This window comes from Misgurnus anguillicaudatus, chromosome 3, assembly GCF_027580225.2.
Source record: "Misgurnus anguillicaudatus chromosome 3, ASM2758022v2, whole genome shotgun sequence".
NCBI classification, from domain to species: domain Eukaryota; kingdom Metazoa; phylum Chordata; class Actinopteri; order Cypriniformes; family Cobitidae; genus Misgurnus; species Misgurnus anguillicaudatus.
The window spans coordinates 30,855,413-30,877,895 of NC_073339.2; the positions used below are offsets into that span (position 1 = coordinate 30,855,413).

At 37.6% G+C, this 22,483-nt stretch overlaps 1 protein-coding gene across 1 annotated transcript in view; it reads right to left on the reverse strand.

The window, feature by feature from the left end:
* Positions 1-22,483, reverse strand: part of lrba (LPS-responsive vesicle trafficking, beach and anchor containing) — a 399,709-nt gene that overhangs the window by 313,835 nt on the left and 63,391 nt on the right. Inside the window, exons 12-21 of the mRNA XM_073864338.1 lie at positions 21,300-21,452; positions 21,017-21,185; positions 17,883-17,962; positions 17,723-17,785; positions 16,971-17,068; positions 15,840-15,932; positions 15,111-15,219; positions 12,995-13,076; positions 11,230-11,353; positions 8,891-9,083 (exon numbers count right to left, since the gene is read on the reverse strand). Of these exons, the coding sequence (XP_073720439.1) occupies positions 8,891-9,083; positions 11,230-11,353; positions 12,995-13,076; positions 15,111-15,219; positions 15,840-15,932; positions 16,971-17,068; positions 17,723-17,785; positions 17,883-17,962; positions 21,017-21,185; positions 21,300-21,452 (1,164 nt within the window). The remainder of the gene's footprint in view (positions 1-8,890; positions 9,084-11,229; positions 11,354-12,994; positions 13,077-15,110; positions 15,220-15,839; positions 15,933-16,970; positions 17,069-17,722; positions 17,786-17,882; positions 17,963-21,016; positions 21,186-21,299; positions 21,453-22,483) is intronic.

Genomic DNA, 22,483 nt, shown 5'->3' on the forward strand with positions numbered 1-22,483 from the left:
TTAAAGTAAAGTTTGAAGCGTTGCCATGGCAATAGCGTTCGAGATGTCAAAAATTCCTTCGCAATTTAGCATCTACAATGTCTCAGCATCATGTTGACCACTTTTGGTGTCAATCACATAAACAATCTAGGAGAAGTATTTAAAAGAACTTCACATGGAACTGTCAAAAAAATCAACCTTTGTGACTGCAACACTTCCTGGCGCCTGGTGGTGGCGCTATACCCGAGACTCACAATAGGCACATCGATGCGATCAGAATCTTCAGACGAACAAACACCCCGTGTGTCATCATAAAAAGACATTTTTTACCTTAGATATTAGACACTTCCTGTTTCTCTGATTTCGCCATGAATTTGTCGCCTCGCCATGGCAGAACCGTTCGAGATATCAAAAATCCCTTCGCAATTTAGCAAGTACAATGTCTCGACATCATGATCACCACGTTTGGTGTCAATCCCATGAATCCCCTAGGAGGAGTATTCAAAAGTTCACCGTATGCATTTTTGAAACCATCCAAAATGGCCGACTTCCTGTGGGGCGGAGCTAATAGGTTTGATTGTGAAAGTTGTTCGGGTCGATGAGATCTATATACGTACCAACTTTCGTACATGTGCGTACATGTTTGCCCGATTTGTGCACCAATATTTTTTTTGCATTACAGGGGGCGCTACAGAGCCCTACTGCCACACCCGTGTTCCAGCTTTTGCCCAGTCCTAATGGCCGACGACTTTGAGGTCTGTGCCAAATTCCCGGTGTTTTCGAGCATGTTAAGGCACCCAAAGTGCATGCCAAGTGCTTAAATATCCCTGAAAATGAAAGTAAAGTTTGACGTGTTGCCATGGGAGCAGCATTCGAGATATCAAAAATCCCTTCGCAATTTATCATCTACAATGGCTCAGCATCATGTTGACTACTTTTGGTGTCAATTGCATGAAAATCCTAGGAGGAGTATTTAAAAGAACATTGCATGGAACTGTCAAAAAATCCACCTTTAGTGACTGCCACACTTCTTGGTGCCTGTTGGTGGCGCTATACCCGAGACTCACAATAGGCACATTGATGCGATCGGAATCCTTGGCCGAACATACACACTGCGTTTCATCCCAATAAGACATTTTTTGCTTTAGATATTTGACACTTCCTGTTTCTCTGAATTCGCCATAAATTTGTCGCCTTGCCATTACAACACCGTTCGAGATATCAAAAATCCCTTCGCAATTTAGCAAGTCCAATGTCTCAGCATCATGTTCACCACGTTTGGTGTCAATTGTATGAATTCCCTAGGAGAAGTATTTAAAAGTTCATGACTGACACACTTCCTGGCGCCTGGTGGTGGCGCTATACCTGAGACTCACAATAGACACATCGATGCGATCGGAATCTTCAGACGAACAAACGCTCCGCTTGGCATAACAATAAGAATTTTTTTGCCTTAGATATAAGACACTTCCTGTTTCTCTGATTTCGCCACAACTTTGTCGCCTCGCCATGGCAGGACCTTTCGAGATATCAAAAATCCCTTCGCAATTTAGCAAGTACAATGTCTCGACATCATGATCACCACGTTTGGTGTCATTCGCATGAATCCCCTAGGAGGAGTATTTAAAAGTTCACCGCATGCATTTTTTAAACGATGCAAAATAGCCGACTTCCTGTTGGGCGGAGCTTAAATGTTAGAGGGCGAAAGTTGTTCGGGTTGATGAGATCTATAAGCGTACCAATTCTCGTACATGTGCGTACATTTTTGCCCGATCTGTGCATCAATGGTTTCTTCTGAATTACAGGGGGCGCTACAGAGCCCCTGTGCCACGCCTGTTGTCCAGCCTTTGGTTTTCTGCAATGACGGACGACTCTGACGTCTGTGCCAAATTTCAAGAGTTTTCGAGTATGTTAAGGCACCCAAAATCCCCAAAAGTGTTAAAAAAAATAAAAATAAAAATTAAAGCTGCAAGCAGCGATGGAAGGGCCCTCGCACGCATGTGCACCGCTACCCTATGGCATTAGAAAAGCAGTGAACCAGGGGGATATGAATTAAAGTGGGTAAATATAGGTGGATATTCAAAGGAAAATTGATGTGCCACAACGCCTGTGTGCAGTAGGTGGCGCTATGAGTGTACCTGATTATTGTTATATTGACGTGTTCAGCCCGGGACCCTTAACAAACGTGTGAAGTCTGGGGCAGATCGAACAATGTATGCCTGAATGACAACAGCTTCCTGTTTCATGTCAAAACATCACACTTTGTCAGGCCGCCACGGACACGCCCTTCAACGAAAAGTCAAGATCTTCGTAATTTATCACCGCAAAGGGCTTAACATCAGTCTGACCAAATATGATGATGATTTGATTAAATCTCTAAGAGCAGTAATTCACAGCGTAAAACATGGATTTACTGCTACCTCTAGGTGGCGCTATGACTGAAGGTGAATATTGGCATTGAAATGTGTTCAGGTCAAGACCCTTCTCAAACATGTGAAGCGTGGGGCAGATTGGACATTGTATGCCTGAGTTAGAGCCACTTCTTGTTACATGGCGAAAACAACGAAATTTGGCAGGCTGCCACGGACACACCCTCCAACGAAAAGTCAAGATCTCCGCAATTTAACATTGCAAAGGCCTTTACATAAGACTGACCAAATATGATGATGATCGGATTAAATCTGTAGGAGGAGTTCGTTAAAGTACGAAGCCTGGAAATGGCAAAATTTGCTCAGAAATCACAGTGAAAATTCAAAATGGCCGACTTCCTGTGGGGTTTACAGCTTCGCTCCAAGAGACTTTTTTGTAGGTCTTGGGGTGATAGATGATCCTACCAAATTTATTATCTGTACGTTTTTTGTAGTGGGGGGGCTGTTCTCTTGAAATTTTGCAGGTGGCGCTATCGAGCCATTTCTACACGCCCACTTCTGGCGCCTATGCCACATTTAAATTTTCGCCACTTCTGACATGTTCGCAAAATTTCATGAGTTTTCGAGCATGTTTCGCCCCTCAAAAATGCGATTCACTTTGGAGAAGAAGAAGAATAAATAATAATAATAATAATAATAATAAACGGAGCAAAAACAATAGGGTCCTCACACCCCGGTGTGCTCGGGCCCTAATAAAAAAATAAATAAATATAGCTGCAAGCAGCAATGGCGGGCCCTCGCACGTTTTTTTACCGCTACAAGGTGCGTCCGAGAAAACGATGCACGGTGGGCAAGTGCATCAAGTGGGTAAATATCAGTGGACTATTTATGTTGTTATTGACCCTTTGGGGACTGTAGGTAAAAGAAACCCCACATTTAGGACGAACGGGGGCACTAGTGAGCGACTTAAGAGGCACACCTATGTCTGACCTGTTTGTCAAACCTTAACAGTTGACAACTCTGATGTGTGTGCCAAATTTGAAGTTAATCTAAGCATGCCAAGAGGCTTAAATATTCCTGAAATAATAGTAAACTTTGATGCGTTGCCATGGCAACAGCGTTCGAGATGTCAAAAATCCCTTCGCAATTTATCATCTACAATGTCTTGGCATCATGTTGACCCACTTATGGTGTCAATCGCATAAACATTCTAGGAGGAGTATTTAAAAGAACATCACATGGAACTGTAAAAAAATCAACCTTTGTGACTGCAACACTTCCTGGCGCCTGGTGGTGGCGCTATACCCGCAAGTCACAATAGGCACATCGATGCGATCGGAATCTTCAGACGAACAAACACCCCATGTGTCATCACAATAAGACATTTTTTGCCTTAGATATTAAACACTTCCTGTTTCTCTGATTTCGTCATAAGTTTGTCGCCTCGCCATGACAGAACCGTTCGAGATATCAAAAATCCCTTCGCAATTTAGCAAGTACAATGTCTCGGCATCATGATCTCCATGTTTGGTGTCAATCCCATGTATCCCCTAGGAGGAGTATTCAAAAGTTCACCGCATGCATTTTTTAAACAATCCAAAATGGCCGACTTCCTGTTGGGCGGAGCTAATAGGTTAGTGTGCGAAAGTTGTTCGGGTTGATGAGATCTATATGTGTACCAACTTTCGTACATGTGCATACATTTTTGCCCAATCTGTGCACTACTGTTTGTTTTTCCATTACAGGGGGCGCTACAGAGCCCCCGTGCCACGCCCGTGTTCCAGCCTTTGGCTTTCGGCGATGACGGACGACTCTGACGTCTGTGCCAAATTTCAAGAGTTTTTGAGTATGTTAAGGCCCCCAAAATGTCCAAAAGTGTTAAAAAAAATAAAAAAAATAATAAAAATAATAATCCGAGCAAAAACAATAGGGCTTCGCACCTTTCGGTGCAGGCCATTCTGGCCTGCTCCTCGGTGCTCGGGCCCTAATAAATTCGAGCAAAAACAATAGGGCTTCGCACCTTTCGGTGCAGGCCATTCTGGCCTGCTCCTCGGTGCTCGGGCCCTAATAATCCGAGCAAAAACAATAGGGCTTCGCACCTACGGTGCAGGCCATTCTGGCCTGCTCCTCGGTGCTCGGGCCCTAATAATAAACGAAGCAAAAACAATAGGGCTTTGCACCCACGGTGCAGGCCATTCTGGCCTGCTCCTCGGTGCTCGGGCCCTAAATATATACGACATAATCTGCTTAGTTAATGTAAATAATAGTTCGTAAATGTGTTTGCGCGTACTTTTGTTATGTTTTAAATGAAAAAGCAAATACTTTAAAAAGTAAGCTCAAGTCTCCACCTGGTGCATAAGAAGCAATGTAATAATATTTTCATAAAACGAAAACAATACTCAAGACATATAGTAGTTTAATATGTTTATTATGTTTTGTTAAAATAACTTACAATGTGTTGAAGGAGAAAGATACTGCTGACTGTGTCGGACCGCGTAAAGCTCAACTTCTTAATTTCATCCTCACACTGGTTCATACATGGCAGGTGTAGTAAATATTAACTGTTTAAATCATGTTTTATGCGTGCTCCCACTACACTGTTTTCTACCGGCTGATATGTGATATGTGATGCGTTCTGTGAAATCAGATTTACTTTTTTTTTTACATAAAATGCTACATAATGAAAAACAATTCTGTGAAAATTTAACCCTGATATCTTTAATAATATTGACTGAGTAAGTTCATGTCAAAAATTGAAATCAATGTGAAATCTATGAGTATAATCAAACCTTGATGTTCCTAATCTCATAACAAGATTATGAGACTGGATTTCACAGGGTTACATTATTTCTGTATAATTATTTCATTGTTAAATACAAAACAACATATTTTAGGAGCTACTAACTCGTATAAACAGGATAAACACTAGAGATGTAAAAATTTGTTTAGCAACCGCATTAGATTTCTTTATTTTTTTATATTTTTAGTACATTTACTACATGATTTGCAGACTAAGATATTTTTTTAAATTGGTCGTGCCATGTGTTTTGCGTTAAGACGTTTTTAAAAATAGTTTTTGCCTGGAAGTTTGCCTGATTCTCACAGAGCAGCAAAGAATGCCAATGCATACAGTACTTGTAGGAATACACCTAGGGATGTAAATGTAGGGATACATGAGAGCATGCATTTATTTACCGGAGTTTTCCCAAAAGACTGCTTGAATTTATAAGGGTTTGTTCTAATGATTGCCAAGGCCATTTGAGATGCATATTAAATGCATTCTAAAGAATGAGGAGAGCTAGCATACAACGACCCAAAAACACACACATTCACGTATACATCTCCGGGCACATGCAGGCGTTCTTCACAGATGCACACACACACACACACACACACACACACACACACACACACACACAAAGACCCTGCAGCTGAAAGGGAGAGCTACAGTGACAAACAGCTCTCCTACTCCAGAGTTGGCAGGAAATCTATCACGCTGGACAATAAAATTGCAATTGAGTTTCTTTAGCTTTTTTCCCCTCAGCAGATGCATGTATCTCTCTAGCTCGGCGCTGCTGCACCTTTCCACTTCATACACACAACCCCCTCCCCTGTTCCCTCCCCAAAAAAGCGCTGTTTTTAGATCAGAGCAGTGCCGCTGTAAACAGAACAGGGCCTTACCTGCATTAATCTTGCGCAATTATAGCACAAAAAAGCAATTACGGGCGTCGTTGACCGGCAGAAAGGAGAATGATCAATTTATGTGCACTTGCCACAGCAGTGGGCTACTTTAGGAATGCAAGCAGACTCAAATACAACAACAACAACAACAACACTGTCTGAAAAAAAATGAAAGCACAGTAATTCGATTGCTTTAACTCAGTAGCACTATTCAATCCTGCTTAAAAGCAGACCCTAGACTCACCATTTATTTTACTGGGGATTATTTAATTTAACAATTACAGTAGCAGAGTTTTAACCGTTGCATTGGAAAAATAAACAATTTGTTTATTTATTTATAATTATCATCAAAACATGCTTGCAAATTTGGTAGAATAGCAGATCGTGTATGATCTTTCATCTTGGTTTCACCCGTTTATATTTTGTGTCATTTGTATGTCATTAGGGATAAAGCTGCTGTTAAATGATCAAATAAATGATGTTTAATTTAGTTTACGAGTGCATTATTTAAGATATATATATAAACGACAAATAACTGAGAAAAAGATATTTGAATACATTGAATATACATTATTTAATTTAATGAGAAAGTTAAAAAGCCTTTAAAAAAGAAAGAAGATCATTGGGTCTCATTCCCTAAGCATTCGTAAGCACAAATTTGTTTGTGAAATATGCGTTTGGATGTTTTTAACAAATCATGAATCAACAAAAACATATACTAAAATTTCCTCTAAATGTTTACAATAACATAAGAACAACTATACCACACGTAAGCAATAATCATGAACAAGGAAAAATAACCCTATAATATATATCTGTGTTATATATTTTTATATTTTTCCTGAATTTTTTATATTTTTATATTTTTCCTGAATTTCCTGAAATTGTTCATGATTATTGTGTATGTGTGGTCTAAGTTGTTCTTATGTTTTTGCATACATTAAAATAAATTTTAGTATGAAAGTTTTTGTTGAACCATGATTTGTTAGTATAAACATCTGTACGCACATTTTACGAAAAAATTTGTGCGTACGCATGCTTAGTGAATGAGACCCATTGTTTGTTTGTTTTATTGTACATTGCCACAATTGCATTTAATTTTTCAATATTAAAATCTTAAAATGCAAAGACAGCTAGTAGCTTTGCATCTTGCCCTGACCAACACAGCAACCTTGACTCAACCACCAGCATGATTTTGGGGGCAGGACTACCTGTTCAACAACCAATAGCAGATGGAAACATGAAACATGTTTGAAAACCATCATTATGACTGCAATTTCATTTGGTGACATCAGCGGCACAAAAATGACATACCTCAGCTTTAATGTTAATTTCTCCCCTGTCTATAGGAGCACAAAAATAAGCAATCCCTGAAAAAAAGCACTTCTCACTGCATAGCACAGCTGCGCCCCCAAGTGTTCACAAACCAAAACGCAGGCACAAATAAAATGGGCATTTTCATGAGCTGGCACCCAAACATTCACCAAATGACTTCACTATCCTTGGAACTGCGTCCGTATTACAATATCAACAGAACATCTTAAAAAAGACACTTCTGAAACTGGAAGCACTGAGAGCTCTTGAGAACATTAAATAGGCAATTCAATCTGTAAATAAAAGTATGAACTGAGGGACTGGCAGTGAAGGGAAAAGCAGATTTTAATCTGAAACCTCTGGATGATTATACGGCATAATAACAGTCAGGTTTCTGTAGGGAGAGCCAGTGGATTACTGCTGGTGCAGGAGGGAAACAGGGAATAAGAGAGGGAACAAGCTGAAAGTGTACAGCCAGTACTAGAGAAGGTCTTTGTGCACAGGGATCCAGGATTGAATTAGACACGAGACACGGAAAAGCTACAGAACAGCAAGTCTAAATGTAAGGTGGGCTTTGAAATAAAGAGTCATTTTTTATTTTGTTTGAATTATTATTTCATTGATTTGCTGTTGACACAGTTTCAAGGTAAAGCAAGTCAAAAACTAATACTATAACATTATTTGTACTGTATGCATGTAGCTCAATAGGTAGAGCTTTGCTTTAGCAGCACAAAGATAATGAATTCGATTCTCAGGGAGTTTATATACTGTACTGATAAAATGCACCTTGAATACACCAAGCCGCTTGAAGTAAAAGTATCAGCCAAATGCATAAACGTGGAATGCAAATAATAATGTGTGATTTAAAATGTCTCTACATAAATACTCTAATGCTAATGTCAACAAAGTAGCCAAAATTCACCTTGCACTTAGTGTAAAATAAAAGTAATATATTTGATAAACCTGTTTTGGTGTATTTGCATGTTTTTAGTGTGCAGACAATTTTGGCTACTATTTTAATAAAGAAAAAGTCTCATACTTTCATCAAGCTCAATACCTATTATTTATCACTATTATTAATATTATTATTAACATAGTAACTGATCTTATATTCCTTAAAAATAGCTTTATATTACTTTTGTTTATTTAAATTTTTATTTCATTATTTTAATCATCCATACTTGCCTTCATTGAAATAATGCCGCTCCTATAAATATAAACAAATGTGCTATGCACTAATCAGTTTTCCACAAAGGTACAAAAGCTGTCACTGGGGTGGGACCCTTTAAAAAAAGTACAACTTTGTACCTAACAGGTGCAGTATTAGTATCTCAAATATAATATTAGGTACGAAAATTTTATATATTAGGAACTTTTTAAAGAGTAAATTTTCAGTGACTGCTTCCGTACCTTTTTTTCAGTGTAGTCTCTTTGATTATAAGTTTAATGATTGAAATATTAAAAACATAAATCATTTTTCTTCTGTTCTATACTACCATCACTCTTTTATGTGTACTGTATGTCTGTGTGTGCGTTCAGGTCCTGACCTTGGAGTGTGTGATGGAGAGTGTATCCACCCATACGCGCCAGCCTCCCCACTCGTACTTAATGGCGTGATAAAGGAGGATGCGGAAGATGGCGTACACCATCTCTGTGATCTTCTGCTCCTCGCTGTTCTTGGGGTTTATGAAGCACAAAGACAGCATCCATTCCTGCCAGACTGAGCACTGCAGCAGACTCCTGCAGGAATTACACACGATAAACCGGCATTTATTTCTGGTCAAATGGTGACGATGAGCACGATGATGGTCAGATAATGAAGATAACAACACTGGTCACTGTATTCGTTTGTATATGTAGAGGTTTTTAAGTGGATTTAAGAAGAAAAGGGAGGTAACTTGAACAAACCATTTGGGAATTAAGGAGATAAAAAATTAAAAATGCACACATTTTTTCTCTACAGGGTAGTTCAAACTAGCTGCTAGTGTTATAATTACAATTTTAGTTTTTGGAATTTAATTGTAAACCATTGTCTATAATATGTTCTCATTTAGCTAGGTGTGTGCGTACCCATTTTACAATCCTTCAGGGACAAATTTGCTTCAGGAGCAGTTAGCTTATTCTGACAACACTTTCCTTTGGGGACAATTGGAATTTTCTCATTTGTAAAAACAATCCTTAGATAAAATAAATAGTGCTTTTACAAAATCATTTAATTTGCAGAAGGTTTTCTGTTATGGTTACAGTATAGGTAAGGGTCATTCTATAGCAATTATAATTATAAACATATATGTCTGTGTGTGTGTGTGTGTGTGTGTGTGTGTGTGTGTGTGTGTGTGTGTGTGTGTGTGTGCGTGTACATGATAATCATCACATTGTGGGGACCAAATGTCCCCACAAAGATAGGAGTACCAGTACATTTTTGACCTTGTGGGGATATTTTGAGAACCCCATAAGGAAAAAGTTGCTATGAGGGTTGGGATTAGGGTTTGGGAATAGAATGTGTACATGGAAACCAGTGTGTGTGTGTGTGTGTGTGTGTGTGTGTGTGTGTGTGTGTGTGTAGGGCTGTCACAATTAGGGATGCTCCGATCGATCGGCCAATAATGCTCGCTATTCTTCTCAATGAATTACGGTACATCCAAAAGCCAGGGGGCGCACTCGTGCAGAAACTCTCAAAGTTAGTTTGAGTCTCAGAAACGACTCAAACTAACAGTGATTTTAGATCGATAAGGACTTACTGATCAAAACCCGTAGTACATGAAATAGCTGTGAATAAGATCGGCTGTCCGATTCAGAATAGTGATCGGCCACATATTTTAAGTGGAGATCGGCAATGATCGGAGCATCCCTATTCACAATGATTAAATAATCATCTCATCGCATTGTTTGACCTCATTGTGATGATTTCAGATCACCGCAATGATTGCACATTTCCCTAAAAACACAAGGGGGAGCTGCAGCGCCTGTATAAACGAGAAAGTATCAGATTACTTTTAAATATGCGTTATGTATATTAATATTTACTGCCAGGCAAACCTTGCAAAAGATTTAATTTAAATAATCACAACAATATGTGAAAATTATTTCATAAACAAACAAAAAACTGTATAAGAATTAAATGTCAAAGCAATAAAATAGGCAAATAATCATCATAATCGTCAAAGCCCTAAAACAGGCAATTAATCGCCATAATCGCCACAATTTATTAGGCAATTAACCGTCAGCCAAATTTCATAACTGTGACAGCCCTGTATGTGTGTGTGTGTGTGTGTGTGTGTGTGTGTGTGTGTGTGTGTGTGTGTGTGTGTGTGTGTGTGTGTGTGTGGCTTGGTAATTATCACATTATGGAGACCACAAAGATAAGAATACTAGTATTTTTGTGACCTTGTGGGGACATTTTGAGGTCCCCGTGAAGAAACAAGTTTATAAATCAAACTGAAAGATGTTTATTGAAAATGTGAAGTAGTAGAAAGTTTTCTGTGATGGTTGGGGTTAGGGGAAAGGAATAGAATATGAAGAGTGTCGTTGCAAAACGTGATAAATCCCTTTTTTTACATTTTTGTCAAAACATGTTTATTATTATGTTATCATGTTATTATTTTGTTTTATGGTGCTACTTAGCTGTATTTTTTAAGTTATGAAGGTTTAAATCAAAACAAACCAACTGCAGTTGAATTGACATTAATTGGAATGCACAGCCAAAAAACGAGAATTCTGAACATTAAAAAAACGGTGGTTATCTCGTTTTGCAACAAAACTCTTATACAGTTTGTAAAGTATAAAAACCATTATGTCTATGGAATGTCCCCACAAAACGTGTGTGTGTGTGTGTGTGTGTGTGTGTGTGTGTGTGTGTGTGTGTGTGTGTGTGTTCTGTAGTCACCTGCGGTTCTCTCGGCTGTTGTTGAAAAGTTTGATCATGTCCGAGAGAAAGATCCGTCGCACCTCCATATTCTCGGCTCCTGGAGAAGCGTTCTTCAGAAGAGCAGCCATCACCTTCAGGATCTCTGAAGGAACAAAATATTATCTACATTTAACACACATAAATGTGAGTAAATGCATAGACTGCCTTAGTTTAAGACTGCAGATATGACTATTTAGTTTTTTTTGTTTAAAACACTATTTATTAGGATTTAGTTTGGCAGTCTTCTTTAGTTATAGAAGATACAAAACAGAAATTTCTATATAACAAAAGCTTCCCTTTAATTATATGAACGTGTTTCCATTTTCCCAACACTTAGTGAGAAAATAAAAGAACGTAGATATTGTAGAGGGAGTAAAGGTATGCTCTACATCATAAGGTTGGTATTGTCTAAAAACTCCACAGCCAAAGTCGTGGCTTCCTGGAACGGAGCGTTAGCTTAAACTGAAAAGATTGGTTGTTTAGATGAATTATCTAGACAATGTCAGCATGCATTAGGTTGAGAAGAGGAGCTCAAGTTTCAGCCGTCACAGAAAGTTTAGAGCGCGACGGCATCTGTAACCAATGCTCTCACTCGTTCCAGCAGAATTGTGTTGTTTCTATGCCTTACTCACTCAAATTAGAGTCACTGAACCTTACCAGTAGAAAATTACCTTTGCATGTATCTTTGCGTTTTCCTGTTTTTTCACTCTGCAATCACCATTTGGGCCTGGTTTGTCCCAGAGTTTAATTTAAGAGAAACTTTAACTTCCTCGGTTTGTTTGATTGGGTCTGACATGGCTAAAGACTGCAATCAGAGCCATTTAGAGGCTTCAACACAGATCAAATCAAGGAGACACCGAAGAAAGCTGAAACAGAACTCGACTGCGTTCGCTCTCAGATCATGTATGAGATGACCTTGGATCAGAATCTGTTGTCTACCATCTCCATCTGTTTTACTGAGAGGAACTGATCCGGGATCTGCGCCTCGCTCTCGTTCCTCTGACGGGCGAGTGGTTTGTGTACACGGTCACATCTCCATGTAAATACAGCTCTAATCAGCTGCATTTTAGAATTTGTTAGGTGAAGCCATGATATGGATCTATATACAATATTAGTTTCACTTTTTTAATTAAAACCAGTGCGTGTGATTGATTCCCTGTGCTGGGTTTAAACACGACACGTGCAAAATTGACCATAAACTCAGGTTGGAAAGGAAGGTCTTGTATTGTAAAAGATAATTCAGCCATCTAACATTCAGAAACCAGTGGGTTGTGAAAAAAAACAGGAGTGAGTAACAATTGTAACTCTATAGTTGCGGTGGGAAGTTAATTACTTTTAAATGCGTTTATCATCTGAGTAATGGTGGCCATCGAATGAGCTTCATTTGTTTGAGGTAACTGTATAGCACTGGTTGCAAGCACACATGCATTTGCAGACACAAATATAAGGGACTCGCCAAGCAGATTATATAAAATCACAAGTGAAAATAAACAAAAGTTAAAAAATAAGAGTCATCGAGTGGCATTAAATAACTAAAAGAGCAAAAAAGTGTTGGTAAAAAATTGGACCGTAACAATGCAAAACGAGTTGTGTCATTTTTAGTAAAATGATCAGATTCACGTCATTTAAAATTAAGAGACCATATGAGTTCATTTCATTATTCGCAGTTATTTATGCAGAGTGCATTTGCAAGGGTATTATATTACCCTATTATCGAGTATATGGACCATGAGAAGTAACTTACGTGGGTTTTGAATCTTCACGGTGGAGTCAGGGTCCGGGTGCTGTTTGTGAATGACCTGGGTACAAATCTGCTCCGTAAGAATCTAGAGACGGAAAACAAAATGAATGACAATAATACAAACCAAATATTTGAATAAAATTTTACTCCAATTCAGCAATTAAAATGCCTATCAAGCTGTTTTTAATAGTCTGACATAGATGAGAATGTCTCAATACTCCGAGAACGACTTGAGTCATCAAACCAGTAATGTTTTTTATTACTATAATCAATGTTTGTTTGTTTTATTATTTATTAATAAAATTTTCCACCATTTTGTATGAATGTATAGATTTCATGGGGTATCCTTATAGTTAAATAAAACAACACTCTCAGTTGTGTTAAAACAACACATTGTGTGTCTAATAGTTAGGGACAATACATTTAAAAGGGACATTTCACAAGACTTTTTTAAAGGAATAGTCTACTCATTTTCAATATTAAAATATGTTATTACCTTAACTAAGAATTGTTGATGCATCCCTCTATCATCTGTGTGCGTGTACGTAAGCGCTGGAGTGCGCTGCGACGCTTCGATAGCATTTAGCTTAGCCCCATTCATTCAATTGTACCACTTAGAGATAAAGTTAGAAGTGACCAAACACATCAACGTTTTTCCTATTTAAGACGAGTAGTTATACGAGCAAGTTTGGTGGTACAAAATAAAACGTAGCGCTTTTCTAAGCGGATTTAAAAGAGGAACTATATTTTATGGCGTAATGGCACTTTTATTATTATAGCATGTTAACATTTACATGTGAGCATGAGCAAAAAAGTGCTGTTTTTGGGTGTTCTTTAAAATGCAAATGAGCTGATTTCTGCACTAAATGGCAGCGCTGTGGTTGGATAGTTCATATTAAGGGCGGTATTATCCCCTTCTGACATCATAAATTTCAATGACCCATTTTTTCACATGCTTGCAGAGAATGGTTTACCAAAACTAAATTACTGGGTTGTTATTTTTCACATTTTCTAGGTTGATAAAAGCATCGGGGACCCAATTATAGCACTTAAACATGGAAAAAGTCAGATTTTCATGATATGTCCTCTTAAATATGTTGTCCCTAACTAGACAAATTTCTGTGTTATTAGTGGAAGAAAATATTTTATGTTGTTTTAAAACATCTTGTGTTGTCCCTTTAATTTATTTGAACATAAAATCAACACAAAATGACACAATGTGTTAAATGGCATAACACAAAAAAGTGTGAACAATTAACACATCCTTTCTTAGAGTGAATGATAAAAGAAAAATATATAACAAAAACTTAATTTTTAAAAATAAATCTATATGTACATTTTAGAAAAATAAATTTGTGGCAGGGCTACTGGACCATTACTGTTAGAAGGGCAACATAAACATCTGACCAGCCAAAATAAAACAATGTCCTTCTACTTTTAATCAAAGCATTTTAATAACGAGCCCCTAAGGTGACAATGGAGTAAAAAAATTGAAAGTTTAGTTTCATGTGCTCACATGAAATTTTTGAGTGCTCACGTGAAACTTTCATGTGCTTACTCGAAACCTTCATGTGCAGTTTTTTTTTTAAAGTTTAGTTTCACGTGCGCATGTGAAACTTTTTTCGTGCACACATGAAACTAAACGCAATAGTTTCACGTGCGCACGCGAAACAAAACTTTTTAAAAAATTTTGCTCCATGTCCCCTTAGGGGCTCCGTATTTTAAACTACAAAATACAAAGAAAAATTTTTTACCAAGTTTCCGGGTGAATTTTTCACTGAGAAAATGCAGTGGCTGTGCCACAGCCAAACACATCTACAACTGCTACGCCACGGTTCTCTAAACTTTGAAGGTAGTTTAATTTCCCAAATTTCCATGAAATTACACAGTGATAAATATATAAATACAATTCTGATATAGGCCACGGTTCTCTACTATAAAGGGAGTTTAATTGCCCAAATTTCCATGAAATTACACTATGATAAATATATAAATACAATTCTGATATCGGCCACGGTTCTCTACTATAAAGGCAGTTTAATTGCCCAAATTTCCATGAAATTACACAGTGATAAATATATAAATACAATTCTGATAAAGGCATGATTTAAAATCTGACCTCAAAAAGCACATTGTATGTTGTGACTGTGAACTGGTTTGAGTGGAGCATCAGTCGCTCGGTGAGCAGTGAGAACAGGCCGTGACCCAGCATGACCTCAGACTTTCTCCTACAACACATGGAATACAAAAATCAGCCCAAACCCACATCATAATATACTTCAAATACAGCCAGGACCCCAACAGGGCATAACTGCAGCTCAGAGCTTCTGAAAAATCTCTTCGTAGTCACGGAATGAAGCTGCATCCATTTTAAAAACACTTGGCGGTCAGAGTCCTTTTGGGAAAAATTCATATGAAGCAAATGGGATTATAAAGCGAAGCAAGCTTTATCTATCAAAGACCGCAGAAACTGACTTTGGAAAAATACTCACAGACGATTACAGACTTTCACTACATTGCTGCGTAAATATTTCCATGCTGCACGAATTAATAGACGAGTGAGGGTAATTTGTTTTCAAAATATGCAACAAAGACAACTCGATTCGCTCGGGGAAAAACCTTTAATACTATAAACTTGTTTTGAAAATGATTATTAATGGTACTTGATGTTATGTTGTGATCTTTTTCTGTTAAATTTAAATAGGTGGACCGTCTACTTTGACTTATTACATAAATAAACAAAGGATAACTATGTTAATTTCGCCTATTATGTATAAACAGTATTAGTTTGATTCACAAATTTAAACAGTTAAGATCAGGGCGCCAGCAGTGTGAAATATGAACCTACTTTGGTGACATATATTTGAGAAAGTAGCCCAAGACTTTGAGTGCCTGCACACGAATCCCTTCACTTTTGGAGGCCAGCAGCTTAAAGATGACCCTGTGTGATCGAGAGAAGAGAAAAAGTATAACCAATATGTTATAAACCAATATGCAGATCATAATATGATACATTAATATGAATCTCAACGGTTACAGTAGTTATCATGTTTGATGTTACAGGTACAATATTAATATTTATTGTATATATTGAAAAGCAGTTATCCAATTTATTTCTATTAAAAAACAACGTTTTAGTTGGGAAACATGTTTCTTGACAACTGCACTTAAAAATGCACATTTGTGTCACTTTTTCTTTAAAAAATTAAACTTGTTATCTAATACAATGACATTTTAATGTCTCTGTATGCACTACAACATACACAAAAACACATGCATTAAAAAAAACAATCAATTAACATTAAACGTATGTTTTATCAAGGTACAAATGTTTGCAAACAGGCTAATGAATTGACTTTTCAACTGTTTTCACAAGATTGCTTTCCAAGGAATCTACCGAAGGCTCAGTCTGGTGCACTCACATATCTCACAAGGGCTGATGTGTACGTTCATATGTAACCGAGACCATTACACTGTCTCCATATTCAAATAAATATGCCTATATCCTTCTGGAGCAGGATTTGATGGAAGTGTGATTTGAATGGGGTTGTCAGATTCGAAATGAAAGTGAGGCCCTCTTGTTTTATCGTGACGAGCCGTCCAGACGCCCCCCCGCTAGCGTGCACATTTAACCCCATGGCTGTCAGTGAAACTAGCATGTCTATAAAGGCCTTGGAAATGTTAATGTCTCCATTTTAGGAGCCCATATGAGAGCCCAGCAGAGCAGCATAGGTATCAGATGAACCTATGAAAGTGTTTTTATAGATTGCGTTGAGCGGGACTGCAAAAAACTGCAGCCTCATGTCATTTTAATGATATCAAATGTATAAAACAAGTTATTTTGTTTTGTTTTTCTTTAGTTTTATTTTAGTTTTTAATAAACATGTGAGTAAAATGAAGAGAGTGACTGAAACGATAAGCCAAAACTGTTCAAACTAGAGAGTGCAATGTCTTGTTGCCAGGGCAACTGCAGCCTCACCGTATTCCGTTCCTCTGATCGAAGGCTTGAACCATTGAGGCAGGATGCTCGGACATTAGTGCCACCAAAAGCTGAAGAACGTCCATTAGATTATCATCCTAGGAAAAAAGTGTAACTTTTAAGAGCCAGTTCTGACATTTACCACACCACTATTAAAATGATTAAGTTTGTTATTGCTACACTTCAAAGAGGAGGCGTAAAGCAAGGGACCCTTGATCTTATATTACTTCACATTAGTGATCTTACAGTACTTACATTACATCACAGTTAAAGTCCATTCAATATCCTGTACATTTATTGATTAATTTTTACATTTAATCAAAACCAAAAGATGACCTTAGTCACTATTCACTTTCATAAATAGCAGAATGAGCATTCTTAAACATCTCTTCTCATGTGTTCCACACAAAAAATCCTGATAGATTTTGAAATGACTTAAACGCGAGTAAATGATAAAATAACATGCATGAGACACTAATGTGGGACAAAAAAATCCACAATCTCTTATTAGGGTTTTTGCTTTTTTACATCACAGTTTATGTAAAAGAAATGTAGACGTTTTAGCATTAGGATTTAAAAAATGTAATGCATTGGCGCCATCTGGTGGTAGTTCCACCCCAGATATACTATAGTACAGAGTAACTAAAAAGACAAAACTGGTAATCTAGATGGTAAAATGACATAAGTGATAATAAGTGACACAGGTAGAGTGTTATGTGTGGAGAACTGTTTGTATTGAAGTGCATCTGTACCTCGTGCATCGTGAGCAAGTAGTTGAAAATACTCTGCAGTTCATCTTCCTTTATGCCATGATCCTGCATTTACACACGACAAAGACACAAGCGTTAATGTACATGTACTGCACTGACCCAAATAATTCAGTATGTTAATTGTGTTTTCGCTTTACTGTACCTTCATGATGAGCTGTTTGACAAACAGCAGCAGAAACGCTCGGAGAGAGTGAATCTCCTTCTGATTGGGTCTCGGTCCATCTAAACACAAACAAATTCGATATAAGTCACAAAAATGTTTCATTATTATTACAATGTTTAAGTGTATCAGATTCAGAAAAATCAACCTACATAATGTAAAGAACATTCTGTGAAAATATAACATTGATGTCTTTAATATTAACTAAGTATCTCTTGTGGCTATAGACTGTTTCAGCAGTAACAAGTAACATAAACAAGCGGCTTATATAATCAACACGTAACTTCCGGTAAACTCCGCTAAGAATAAATAACAACAAAGTACTTTAAACATAGTTTATTTAAATAACACGCAAAATAAACAACACGTAGATTACCTAGGACACCAAAACATTTGTTATTTTCGACGAGGTTATTGTTCAAGAGATCAGTTTAGCAACTAGTCAGACCATTAAAAAAACTGAAACCAGAAGTAAAGTTCGGACCAAACGCGTATCGCGTCGCCGCACGTGCGTCCGATGAAACCGTCTATAGGGAGACCACCTTTTTGCAAGACTGTTTTTTAAATTAGACCTAAATTAAACAAGCGACAGAGCAGTTTAACTCAGCCAGCCATTTTTTGAAAAGTTGCCCGCTAGCATTTTTTGTGATTTTCACAAAAGTTTCACAAGATGCCATCCAGGAAAATTTTCTTCTAAAAATATATAAACATAAAAATATTACAAATGAAATAACAGACCCTCTGCTTTCAAACAAACAAAACGGGGGAAAAAAAAAGTTTCATCCTATCTAAATTTTTTCTCTGCTTATAAACTCTTTTTCTTTAAAAATAATATTTTTAGCAAAAAGCTGAAATAATAAAATGTTTGTTAAGGAATTTAGTTAGAGATCAGATTCAGAACGATTATCAAAACATACACAGAGTTTAAAATTAGTAAATAACGTTTTGACTTCAGTTTTTTCATAAATTAGTGATAGTGGATAATCGTGGTACTGCAGATCAGAGTCCCTCAAGGGGTCGGGTACCTGCGGATACCCGCTTAAAAAGTGTCTAAAACGGGTGGATTGTGACATTCCTAAAATTCACGGGCGGATAATTAACTCTGTGTTAATATTTAAATGTCTAAATTACCATTACACGCGCAACATATGACATCTGATCTATCACGTCACCACCACTGCGACAGTGCGCAACCTTTGTTGATGCTTCTCGTAGCAGGAGCGAGCGTTGCAGAAGTTGCATAAAGTTATGCCGTTGATAGTCGGAAGCTGGGAACGTCTTCTCTTAGAAAGCATTTCGAGGCGAGACTTAGGAGCACAGATGGGGTTGTGTAGGTAGGCTGAATTTATTCTTGTTCTTTTTTCATTAATCGATCTATTTGTATAGTTATCAGGTTCCATTTGTGCCGATGGTAGCCTATTTAAATGGCGCAAAGAAAGCGCACTTTAGCCTGTTTCTTAGCCCATTCATGACGCAGTTGTGAAGTTGACAGAGGTACGAGATAAAAAATAAAGCACTTTAATTGGAATGATTTTAAAGTGTGTGATTTATGCGGGTCGGGTAACGGGCCAAATATGAATGGGTCCGGGCGGGTGCAGATTTAATTTTGATATTATCACGGATGAGGGGTCGGATCTGATGCTGAACTTTGCGGGTACGGGCGGGAGCAGGTCTCCAAAAATGGACCCATGCAGGACTCTGCTGCAGATTAAAGGAATAGTCCATTTTCTTAAAAGAAAAATCCAGATAATTTACTCACCACCATGTCATCCAAAATGTTGACGTCTTTCTTTGTTCAGTCGAGAAGAAATTATGTTTTTTGAGGAAAACATTGCAGGATTTTTCTCATTTTAATGGACTTTAATAGACACCAACAATTAATACTTAACTCAACACTTAACAGTTTTTTTCAACGGAGTTTCAAAGGACTATAAACAATCCCAAACGAGGCATGAGGGTCTTATCTTGCAAAACGATTGTCATTTTTGACAATAAAAATAACAAATATACACTTTTAAACCACAATTTCTTGTCTAGATCCGGTCCAGTGCGACCTCACGTAAATGCGTAGTGACGTAGGGAGGTCACGTGTTACATATATAAAACGCACATTTGCGGACGATTTTAAACAATAAACTGACACAAAGACATTAATTAGTATCATACAACAACTTCGTAACAGTCCTCTTTCAACACACTTGTAAACACTGGGGAGGAGTTTCGTGTTCGTCCTCTGTGACCTCTTGACGTCATGGCTTATTGCGTGAGGTCACGCTGACGCTTTCAGGACCGGATGTAGACAAGAAATTGTGGTTTAAAAGTGTATATTTGTATATTATAGTTGTGTATCGTTTTGCTAGATAAGACCCTTATGCCTCGTTTGGGATTGTATATAGTCCTTTGAAACTCCGTTGAAAAAAACTGTTAAGTGTTGAGTTAAGTATTAATTGTTGGTGTCTATTAAAGTCCATTAAAATGAGAAAATCCTGCAATGTTTTCCTCAAAAAACACAACTTCTTCTCGACTGAACAAAGAAAGACACCAACACCCTGGATGACATGGTGGTGAGTAAATTATCTGGATTTTTCTTTTAAGAAAATGGACTATTCCTTTAACCTAAAAATTCATCAGGAACACTTTTTTTATTCAAATGTTTTCTCTTAATTAACGAGATAACTTGTCAATGGCGGGGAAAGAGTTAATATGGAAATGACTCAGATGTGGTATTTTGGGGACAAAGCTGAACACATTACACATTAAAAGACAAACGGCCCAGTTATTGTTTGATGAGACACTCTATCACAGCAGCTGTAAGTGCAAGCCTGCTAGCTCTTTTTATTTCTTCTTACACTTTACATTAATAAAGACAAAATATTCACACTGGCATAGAAAGAGAATGCAGGGTTCTTAAAAACTGAAAAACTATTAAATATCCCAGTGAGACTTTCAGAAACCAAATGAAAGTTACAAGGTCATACAGTTAGAAACACATGGCTTTAATGAGTGTACACTCCATATAGATCTTTCTTGACCCTTACAACATCACATCAGAGTCATCTCTGCTTTTTGGACGTGTTGAGAAGTTGCTTTAGTACTGCAGTAGGCTGCTGTCTTACCGAGACCCTTGGGCGTGATCCCGCTGCGGTCCAGTGGGTTTACAACCCAGTAGAAATACTTGAGCGTGTGCATAACCTGCAGTACCGTTCCAACTCTGCGGATGGCGTTGTAGATGGTGACAGTACTGATGAATTCTGTGGCAAGGTAAGTGTAGAGGACCAACTGCACCTGTTGAGAACAGCAATACAGATTAAAGTACAGATAAGTACGTAAAATACTAGTGATGAATTGCATTGTATTTGTCTTGTTTTGTTCAGTTTGATAAATTTTTGTAAATTGTACCTTAGCAGGGGCATGGATCCATATGGTTGGGTTGAACAGGATGTGGTCACAGAGCTGTTTCAGCAACAAGACTCCAGTGGGTAAGTTGCTAAGGTAACGAGCAAAGGCAAGCACTATGTCCAGCACGGGTCGAGTCACATGTACTTTGGAAGACTAAAGAGAATACAGACAGAAGTATAAATATACAAAAAAGGATGACAAATAGGTGACTGTTAATGTCTCGTTTATAACAGGACTGAGTTTTAAAGAGTTATACATTATTTATAATGATCATTGCCTTAAAAACGTATTAAGATTATTTTTCTAGTCATGAATTATTTAATCTTATTCTAAGGTCAATGTGGCACCGATGATCATTTGTTGAACATTTAACGCTCCCAAAACACACGCTGTTTCTGCATATCTGATGTTAATCTTGAGTACCTATAGAGTAGGATCACATCCTTCATAACTCCGAAGAGTCTTTAGTTTTATCGGAATAAAAGAGGAGTCACGAGCTGCGAGAGGAGCGAGTTAAGAGCCAAGCAACCAACAGCTCAGACCACAGCTCACACCTCAATTTTGAAATGCATGCAGCAGCTACAGTTGCTGCCACAAGAAAAACATGTCTTCGTGTGAGACAACATAGGGATAAAACACAATCTGTAGAACGTTTTGTCCTTTTAGGACTACTTTCGTGTAAGGATACCTGCGGCCTACAGAATGTAGATAAAAGCAATACAGTTCATTATGTAATGCTTTATACACCACAAATAACATAGTTATGTAAATTATATTGCATTTTTGTCAATATATTCTTCTAAAAGTACCACGTTGCACCTTTAAGGATGCATTATCAGCCCCATAATGAAAAATGAAATATCTGTGTCGGCTTGGTCAAAAAGGTGTGGAATGGAACGGTTATCGAACGAGAATGGTTTGGCATGGTGGCTGAAAAGTGCTTTAGATTCTGGTAGGCATTCCTTTATCCCGTGCAATTGGCCCACAGCTTTATCACAAATGAGTTGTCATTCTATATTGACAAGGAATACATTTTCTAGCTGCTAAAAATAAACATCCCGCAGGGCATTTTTATATAAACGCAGCCTCGCAAAATTAATTGTATAATGAAATAGATGGACGATTATCAATCAGTAAACAAAACCCATTCAGAATGCGGACAATATACTGACATGGTTTTCTAT